Source organism: Solanum stenotomum, chromosome 7, assembly GCF_019186545.1.
Source record: "Solanum stenotomum isolate F172 chromosome 7, ASM1918654v1, whole genome shotgun sequence".
NCBI lineage: Eukaryota > Viridiplantae > Streptophyta > Magnoliopsida > Solanales > Solanaceae > Solanum > Solanum stenotomum.
In genome coordinates this window covers 5,157,968-5,168,886 of record NC_064288.1, presented here as the reverse complement: position 1 = coordinate 5,168,886, position 10,919 = coordinate 5,157,968, and the positions used below count along the sequence as shown (strand labels likewise).

Sequence of the window (10,919 nt, the reverse complement as noted above, 5' to 3'; positions counted from 1 at the left end):
TTTGTGTTCTCTCACTAAAAAGATGTGACTCGTGTATTTAAGTACGAAATGGAATATTTTTCACAAAAAATGAATCATTAATGACAATTTTTCTAAAACTTTGTTTGGGTCTCGTAACCTTTGCTCTTTGGTTGATCACTTTGTTGATAACCTGCTCACTATGCAATCACTCGCAAATCACACAAAGATGTAAATCGTATTAGACAAGTCCCATGCGACAAGCTAATATATAACTGAGTACTTTGGAAGAAATTTTTGCCGTAGCTAGCAATTTCGTTGTTAAAGATCACATCTATTGTAGTGATTTGTAGATGTTGAAGTTATGCCTCATTACATTATATTTGTCCAAATCTATATATCTTGCAGTCATAGAGTAAAGGACATCTATTGTAGTGATTCTTAGATTCTCACACCAACAAAACTGACGTGTTAGGTGAGAGTAGATGGCTTTCACCAATACTGCTCTAGCTAGGTGAATCTGAGGGAGCAAAATAGAAAGGATGAGAGTCACGTGCTAGAAAAGGAGATTTTTCTCACCACGAATCAACGAGACATATATATTATAAAAATATGATTTTAATTTCCACTCATTTCCCTCTGAACCGTCTCACTTGAAAAACACATACGAAATAGATTCTCACTGAACTAATGGAAAGCTTCCTAATTTTTCCATATGAAAATACTACTATTTTTTTCTTTTCTCACTAACTCAATCAAAATATTTGTGAGAATAGATAGTAAATATTTTTTAATAGAAAAGGTTAATTGAAAAATAATAGTAATTTTTTAGTAGCGAGTTATTAATGATATTTGAAGTAAAAAATAGTACAAGTCACTTCTAAAGTGGATCCTATTATTGTGAAAGTGAAGAAAAGAAAGATTAAAAAAACATTTGTTGATGAAATTTCTACTAAGTTTCAACTTTAATTATCACATTCTTTGAAAAGTAGGATTTGAAATTTCAGATTTGACTTATACGTATATTTAATCAAAAAAGACCTATAATTTTGAATTTTATAAAAAACAGACTCATGCCCAACATGCATGTGTTGGAAATCTTATAAAAAACAACTTCTTGAAGAACATTCGTATGAAATTGACAAAAACTTGAGGCATGTTAGACATTATTCTTAAGAATATTTTAACCACTATAGATGTAGCTGCAGAATTCAATAAGCTCTTCTAGTATAAATTAGGAGCTAAAATCTAACAAAGATTAAAATAGAAATCCAGCCCAAGACAAAAACATATCAAATATCACAAATTAAAAAAAAAACAATAATTCATTTAAAGATAATGAAAATTATTCTTCCAACAACATGAAATTATTTATACACAATAAAGAGTTGGAATAAAAGTTTTGATAATTTTCACAAACTAAAAATATAACTTAAGAGATCCAAATTTCAAACCAACTTGATTTCAAATCACACATTTGAAATCATGTCCAAACGCGCCTTGGATTACGCGTCATTTTGTATGACATCAGTATGAGCACCAAAAGCCTTGGAAGCATTGATAAAATCTTTGTAGAGAATGGATTTGTAGAGAGGTGGATTAGAGTCATTCAACAAGACTTTTGCTGGCTCAACAATGCTGTTTGGAGTTGGATTCACAAATAGTGCTATTGATGTTCTTGCTTCCTTTGAATTTGTTACTGCTCTATGCATCACACTTCTTAGCATCCCATTACTGATTATCTATTTCATTCATAAAAAAAAAACACAAAATAATGTTTACTGTTCATATTTTATTGAATACAAATTTAACCGCGAATATATATAACAAATATAATAGGTTATAGGTAGCTACATACCTCTAATTGATTGCCTATGTTGACAACAAAAGCATTTGGCACAGCATCAATCCACATCCATTTTCCATCTACCAAAACTTGAAGACCACTTACATTGCCTTGATATATTATTGTTATGAGGCTTGGATCAAGATGTTTTAGTATGCCTAAAGTCAAGCTTGGATCTGGACATGCTGGATAATTATTTGCTGACAATAATTGAACTTCACTTTGTTCATCAAAGTAGCCTGATTCAATTCCCAATCCTTGGCCTATTAGCTCCAAAATTGTCAAACTCAACTTCCTTATTTCCGCTACGTATCTTCCAACTACTTCTCTATAATTGATAAAAAAAAAAAATTCGTCAGTAGTTTAATTCAATTTCTACTTGATTGTAGTAAGTAGTCTGTTCAGCAAATCTTCTGAAAAGTCAAAAAGTATATTTATATAGAGAGAGAGATTTGAGGTGTTTGACAATTTTTTTTGAGGGGGTGTGGGGNGGGGGGGGGGGGGGGGGGGTGTGTTGGGTAGTAGAAGAAACTATATTTGAAAAGCAAAAACAAAATATTTTTTTTGTCACCCAAACTATTTATGAAAACCTTGGTTAAGCACAAATTATTGCTCGCTTTTAAAATGAAATTAGCTAAGCACAAACGACTAAAATTGAATGAATAGTAGAACAAGTATATATTTGGGGTATTAGTATTGTTTAATTACTTGTAGGTAGGTGGTTTATCTGGCCAACTTTGCATGCATTTGTCAAGAGGGTGACAAGGGTGTTTTATATTATCCCTCCATAAATGAACACCATTTTTAACTTCTTCCTCACTCCCTGTGAAGATCCATCCTTTTCTGGTTGGCACATTAACTTTTTCTTCGTCAGTCATATTGTTGAAAAACTCTTCAAAGGTAGACATTGTTTGAGTTGTCATGCTCTCTGGGATTCCATGGTTGATCACCTACAGAAACAAACTTAGAATTTAAAAATTATGAATTCTATCACATCACATACAATTTACTAGATTCAGAACGTATATTGTTTGTTCATTCATATCTAGTCTAGTGAATATTTTAACATATAGTCAAGGTCGTCTAAAGATAAGTTACTAAATTTGAATGAACTTGTCTGGCTGCATCCGCCTCTCATAACATATGCAATCTTTTTTAGGCCGGCTAGACTCTAGAATTGGATTAAAATTTTAGAGACATCGAATTCAAATGAGAATATACATTGCAATTATCTCATAATTTAGTGAATATTTTAACATATATAGTACTCAAGTTCTAAGGTAAAGTTACTAAATTTGAATGAACTTATTTGGGTACATCCGCCTCTCATCACCTACAATATTTTTTAGTCTAGACTCTAGAAGTGGATTAAAGATTTAAAGAAATCGAATTCAAATGTGATTCAATTTAATTATTTTATACACATACACACACATACATATATTTATTATATTTTTTTTTTCATATATAACATATACATGGTTTCAGGTCAACAATTTAAATTCATACTAAAATTTTAAAAACCAGCTTGTTTTTTCTTGAAACAACAACATATGCAGTACAATCTCATAAGTGTAGTTTGAGAAGGATAAATAGTATGCAAACTTTATCTCTATCTTTACAGGATAGAAAGATTGTTTCCTCATTTGAGAAAAAAGGAAATTAGTATACCTGGAAAAATCCAAATTCTTGACCAGCTTGCAAGAGTTGCTTGATTGTTTCAATTTTTTGTGATTTTCCAAGATCAATGACTGGGATTTTGTTGCATATGGGTATAGGGGCATCACCTGGTCTTTCTTCTTTGGAAAATGTAAAGCACTGAGGCACACATTCAACATTGAACCATTTTGTGTTATGTTTCTCCATAATTGCCTTCAAATCTTCTTCTATTCAAGCAAATTTAAATATGGATCAGTGTATCGAATGAATTAATAATAATTAAGTACATGTGGCTGGTGATTATGTAAATAGTTATTTAATTACTTCTTTATTGATTAAATTAAAAAAAAAGAATGAGATATGTATACTTTAATTAATCAACTATAGCCCACAAACTCCCATGACTATTTTATTGCAAACATTACATTCTTAGTTACGTATCATGTTATCACTCCAACTTTAATTATTTTTTTTTGACATTGAATTGTTAGAAAATATTATAAACAGAACTGTTAATAATTATATAGATCGAGAACACTTATATAATATAGTAAAATAGGCAAAATGAGGTGTGTACCTTCATTCGCCATGGCAATGAACAACTGAAAATGAGTTGGCTGAATGTTCTTCTACTTAAGCTTATGACGACTGACACCTTATAAAATATGTCTTAGATTAAGATAGAAGAAGGGACTTAATCTCATATTTATAGACTTAATTGTCTTAACCTAGTGTGTCTGCCCATTACGGGCTTGCTAGTCTTCAACAGGCCTACAATATTGTCAGCCCACACATATAGCATGAAATGGATACAGGCCCGTTAATGGAGAGGTAAAAAAAATGAAGATAAAATCATAAAATTTCTCACAAAGACATTTGAATTTCTCACCAAAATTTCATAATAATAGTCATGCCAAAATTTCATCAAGATTGCATGATAAATTATCATGTCAAAACCTCATTGATATATTGATATGTCTTGCAAAATATCAATCAAGGCTTGGCTAATTTTTTTTTCTATAAATAGGCATATGTTTGTAGAAGGAAGAATATCCAATTATCAATCATTTAGTATTCTTCCTTTTTAGTTTTTAAGTTTTCTAAGGAGAAGAAAAGAGTTAGAGGGTGTTTGGATTGACTTAAAAGTTGGTCAAATCTACTTTTAAGTCAATTTTTGACATCTGGAAGTGTTTGACAAATATAAAAAATAATTTAAAATAAGTAAAAAAAATGACTTAAAAAAAGTTAGGAAGTGTTTGACAAGGTAAAAAATAACTTAAAATAAGTCAAAAATCAAAAGTAGGTCTCCCCTACTTTTTATTTTTTGACTTAAAAATCATTTCAATTACTTTTTATTTTTTACTTAAAAACTACTTTTTTTAAGCCAATCCAAACGGGCTCTTAATCTTGGTCTCTTTTTCTAGTCTTTTTCTTGTATTAAATTTTTGTTAAATCTACTTTTAGTAATGGAGTAATCTCTTTGTGTTAGGATAGTTGATGAAACTTGATATCTTTATAATACTACCATCTCAATTTTGAAATATCTCGGCCTGATTATTTTTTTTTTAATATTTCAAATTGTGCTGGAAGAATAATTTTCAATTAGTCATTTTATCATATTTAAATATTTTTTTCTCTAAGTTAGTTTTATATTAATTTTATGACCACACACCAATGCCGGACTACTAAGTACTAACAATTATATCATGCATTTTGAAGAACAAAAATAAGGTGGAACTACATAAAAACATATACAATCGATTTTCTTGTATGTGATAGATTTTCTTATAATTGTTGAAAACATTCTTTACTTTTCATTTTCATATTATATATGCAGACATTTTAAAAAGACTATGCATTTGCATCCTAATTGAAATCACTCAGAAGTTTTGAAGAAGAGAAAATTAATGCATTAGTTATTATATAGGGATAAGGGTTTGAAAAATACCTCAACTTTGGTCGAATTTGCTGTTGTAATACTAAACTTTCATGAGGACCTATTACCCTTGAACTATTTAATAGTATATTTTTTTACCTCCTAAACTATTTAATAGTGTATTTTAAAGGTATATATGTGCCCACGTGGACACATTACTATTTATAATTTTGCATTATTTTTTATGTTCACGTGGGCAAATATATATGTTTAAAATACGGTATTAAATAGTCTAGGGAGGTAATAGGTCCTCATGAAAGTTTAGTATCACAACAGCAAATTCGACCAAAGTTAGAGTATTTTTCAAACCCTTATCCCTATTATATATCAACCAATTCTATTATTAAATTGTGCTAAATGATTTACTTTGATAACTTTTTCCAATAACATCATTATCTTATCGTTTTCCTATTAGAATCATTATCTTGTTGTTTTCCTTGTAATCTTTGTCTTGTCTGGTCAATTCATAGTAAAAGGCTACCAACTTATACACACAATATATTTTTTTAATACAAATAAATTTATTTAAAACTTAGAAAACAATTACAAAATAGTGTTTGTTAAATAGAAAGATTATTAATTATATATATATAAAAAAAACAACAATCTTCTATAACAAGTAATGTTGCAGTATACATAGTTTTAAAGTAGATTATATTATCAATGTATACAAGTTAAAATTTTTTATGTTGAAAATTTACATCGATCCATATAGTCGTTTTGGTATTTGGACCCCCTATCCCTTGATATATCCTCTTCGTAGCTTTATTGTAATTTTTAACTTGCAGAGACGGATGACATTATTTTTGGAGTGATAGGATACATGTCGGGGAAGAATATCTAATTTTAGAAAGAAAAAAAAATAAAAATTGAAAGTTTAACTAAAATTAACATTTTGGATTAACTAGATTCAAATTGGATTTTGATTGTTTCATTAATTAGGTCCAGAATAATTTATAACTCGGAAGTAATGCATACCGCCATTGGGTTGGTTATTAGTTGATTTGGAGTTTTGAATGAATAGGTTTGAATATGGTCTACATTATCAATGGTTTCAACTGATTTGCCAATTTTGTGACCCAAAATTAAATCAAATTCTGATGGTTTAACTTCGATTTTCCTATTAAAAGTGTGTAAATTTAGAAGTTGCATCTAGCTCATATTTTAAAAGTTAGTTCAAAAGGGAGAGAATTGTTCAACCCTTATATATATATATCACCAGTACTCGATGTGAAATTTTTTTTTATTCTTCAACTCCCCACATCACGTCCAGAGCCCTGGATAAACAAAGATCTAAATAGATATAAGATTCAAAAAAAATAATTGAATGGTAAAATTAAAAGGAAAAATTGACTAAACAATAAAAAATGAAAAATAAATGATGATGATGATAAGATGGGTTAGATTTGTAGGATTAAAGGAGATATAGACCTTTAATGAGTATGACAAATAAAATAAAAAATAACGATAAAATGATTAAAGTTGAAGCAAACACAGACATCGTACCTTAATTTGCGCTAAACAACACACTTTGAAAAGTTGACACTTTCAATTAGCATCGTTTTAAAGCCAAGTTTTGGACAACAAATATTTTTAATTAAGGAGTTTAATACATTGTAATTCCGTAATTTGATAGATCTAACTCGTATTTACTGATCATGCCAATAATTTTACACTATAGGTATATTTTAATAAGTTACGATTCATGTTATCTATCTTAGCATATGTACACTTGCAATATAAAATATTTATATCATCAGATCAATTAAAAGGATAGTTTGAGGTAACTACTCATGTTGCAATATAATTGTCGTGAGTGACATCCACACGAAACTACATGACAGGAGAAATGATAACTAACCCAAAATATCATTTATTTAAAGCAATTCATCATAAATAAATAGCAAGAAAACAATTTTTAAATAGCTAAATATTGAGTTTCCATAAACCCAATCAATAGTCATACAATTTAAATTAACGAATTAAGTCCTCATAAGCTCAATCCAATAACCAAAAATAATTATTTGGAAATAAACCCCTAAGAACTGAAAGAGTGGTATCAAAACTTTAATGCCTAAAGTAAAGGGGATGCAACCCCGAAGCTTAAAGCACTAAACAAAATGGAGAATGTCTTAGCCCAGAAAGATGGACAAAAAGAACAAAGGAATGCACGGTAGCATGGAAGAACAACTCACTTTTGGATTTAAAATTAGACATCCCTTATCTTATAAGGTCTTGGATCAGCCGCATGAAGATGTCTTGTACTTAATAAGGAAAGAACATGCGTTGTGTCGGTACACAAACCACAATATACTGATAGGATCACATGAACAGTCCAAGATATGAATGTAAACAACTTACCATAGTACAATAACTTGGAACAATACATAAACAATTATTAATACCGACTCCCAGTCACATATAATGAAATAAAAAATACCTGGATACATGTACCACATGATTACAAATGCTATGTCAGTTTTCTCATGAAACCATAAACATATACCCAGTACTCTCATAAAACCCAAAGTCAAATTGTTAGTGTACCGTTATGGTACCTGATCCATCCATAGTTAGTGAAGCGACATGATATTCTAGTCAATCATTTATGTATATTTTGTACTAGGCGTGATATTCGAGTCAATTGTTAGTACATACAGAGCGTGGTATTTGAGTCAATCGTGGAAATATCCTGTACAAGATGTGGTACCCAAACTAACCAACAAACACAAACAATCATATGTTTTATTTGAAAAATATATTTTGGACTGATTTAAGAGTCACCACTTAATTTTAAAAAAAAATCAAGAAAACTATTGTTTTCAAAAGACTAAAACAGTAAATCTATTGAAAACTATTAAGGGAGTTCGAGGTTCCTATTAATATTCTAGGAAGGTTTTTAAAGCACCTAGAATATCCGCTAATGCGGTTTTCTGACAATTAATTATTTGGCTAAATATTTTAAGAGGATAAGCATACTTGATTAAATAGAGGGAATAAACAATTATGACTTAAAATCATTTTTAGTGGGGTGGGGAAATATTTAAAATATTATTAAGTAAAATTTTAAGTAGTTTGAGTAGAAAAATAAGCATGATTATTTAGTCTTTAGAAAATCCCAAAGTGACTATCTTTTGGGGAATTGATTAGGAAACCTTAAAATTAAATAGCAAATAAACAATTGAACAAATACGAAATAGATAAAAGAGAGAGAGTGAGAGAGAGTCTTGGGCCCAAGACCGGGTTTCTGTTCGCCTGGACCAGTATTTGGGCCTATTTCATTTTGGGCCTTTGACCCAATGCTTGCCCATTTTTTGTACCTGTCCTAGACTAAATTTCGAAATTTACTTCTTTGGGCCTTAGACCCATCTTCCACCTGTCCTAAATTCTAACAAGATAATAATAAATAAAATGACAAGGGCTTAGGCCCAAAATAACAAAATACAATCTCCATTTTTATGTAAAGAGTAGGTCTTTGGCCCAATCTTTCAATTCTCCNTAGAAGCAACAAACAACCACAAATGCCTAATTATATCCGAATTATAATCAAATTCTAAGCCAATTCATGATCATCCTTCCCAATTTAGGATTTTTTCGACCATGAAATCATGTCAAATCCACACACCCCCCCCCCCCCNAATATCGTAAATTCTAAGGCTCAAGAATCAATGTACAAGGTTGGGGAGTAATAATCTTATATTTACCAATAAATTCAATTGGAAATTGAGTGCAAACAACCCTAAATCACCCCTCCTAAGTACAAGAACAAAAGTGCAGAAAATAAGAGGGTTTGGTAAATAAAATAAAATAAAATAAGAGGGTTTGGAGCTAATTTGCATAAAATTAAATCTCGTTTCGCCTCTGCCGTTATAGCAACCCAGCCTGCTATAGCGGGCTTACCCTACTATAATGGTCTGCAAACTCTTATGTAGCGGTCTGAGGTTCGGTATACCGAAATATGCGAACTTTAGAGTCTCAGATGTTTCTGAAAATCTCATTTTTTTCATAACATACTTTTTTTCCTTGATGTTTTGAACTATCATTTTCACACCGAATTCGACTTCGAAAGTTTTACTAGCTCGAATTCGATTCCGTGAAGCCCTACAGATTTCTTAATGTCTTGACTACATGTACAAGAATATATCAACCAAGCTTCTACATTATACCCCACCCATTCCCGGATAGCCCAAAACCGCACCTAGTTCAAATTCCATCTGAATCTCACCTAGGCAAAACAATTTGAGTCACTATACGAAAAAATTTCTGGACCAAATTCTTTCACTATTTGCCTACTCATAATGATTGGAATGGATCGTTACAACTCAGAACAAATGGAATCAATTATCTGGAAGGTAAGACAAGTAACCTTTTATATATAGTATCCGATAAATTAAATTGGTTGTATGAAAAATTTAAACTTCCGTTGAATATAAGTAAAATCCATTTATTTATTATGTAACAAATTTCAAGCTGCAAATTAAATTGAAAGGACTTTCTGGAATACCTTTAAAAGAAATATCTTTTATTCTGCCATTATCTTCATTCCTTCGAAAAAGAAATACCTTAAAAGAATATAGGAAAGGGACTTGTAACTGCGGTACTTAACCAAGAGAAGAAATTACGTTATATTTGTATTTTTCTCTCTTTAATTTTTTGTTCAGAAATAACTAGAATATAGATTGAGTTGATCTTGCTCCTTTATATAGGTAAATTTGCCACTTTTTGCTTTTTTTTTTTAGTTTTTGAAGAAATTACGTTATATTTATATTTTTCCTACTTTAATTTCTTGTTCAGAAATAGTTAGATAGAGTTGGTCTTGCATCTTATATGTAATTTGCCACTTTTTGCCCTTTTTAATTTATGTGGTAGGATTTTGAGTATGAAACGTTTCTTTTTATTGTAATATTCTTATATGTATTTTAAATTATTGATTTTTTATTGTTTCTCACCGGATGCACTGTAGGACCTATAGGCTATATGAGGTTGCGCTTCCAACAAGTTTTTTTCATATCTAGGGCTCGAATACCACTATACCACAATCCATGTTGATCAAATCATTAATTATTACTCTTATGATTTATAATATGTTTTATGTAATTTTCATATATGTAATTTTATATTTTCAAAAGTTAAAAATTTTATGTTCAAAACCAGGATCAAAATTAACAAATTTGACTTTAAAAATTGGAAAGATAATACCACATAAATGAGAAAAGGGTAATTTTCAAATGGGAAATGTAGTGGGAAAGCGCGAACACGTCGATAACTCAAGTAAAATATATTCTATTTATAAAGTCATGTTTTTTATTAATTTTAAATTTTAGGAAAATTGTATGAGATAGCAAATTATTAATTCAAATTAAATGCTATAGCCATAATTTATTTTATTTGTAATTCGCGGCAAACATCCATTATTTTGCCATCTGGTTCGGTATACAATTAGTCATTTTCGGTATGCAATTATCCATTCGGTATACAAATGTATAAAATGCATTTGTGTTTGTATAAAGTGAGAGAAAA

General features: G+C 30.0%; 2 protein-coding genes across 2 annotated transcripts in view; both read right to left on the bottom strand.

The window, feature by feature from the left end:
- The window catches only part of LOC125870339 (photosystem II reaction center W protein, chloroplastic-like), an 841,908-nt gene that overhangs the window by 696,503 nt on the left and 134,486 nt on the right, over positions 1-10,919 (bottom strand). The window lies entirely within an intron of this gene.
- LOC125870313 (hyoscyamine 6-dioxygenase-like) lies at positions 1,352-3,682 on the bottom strand. The gene is made up of 4 exons (XM_049550716.1): positions 3,476-3,682; positions 2,513-2,754; positions 1,817-2,132; positions 1,352-1,700 (listed from the first exon to the last, which is right to left on the bottom strand). Exons 1-4 carry the CDS (start codon positions 3,668-3,670, stop codon positions 1,464-1,466), a joined length of 990 nt encoding a protein of 329 aa, XP_049406673.1. The 5' UTR covers positions 3,671-3,682; the 3' UTR covers positions 1,352-1,463.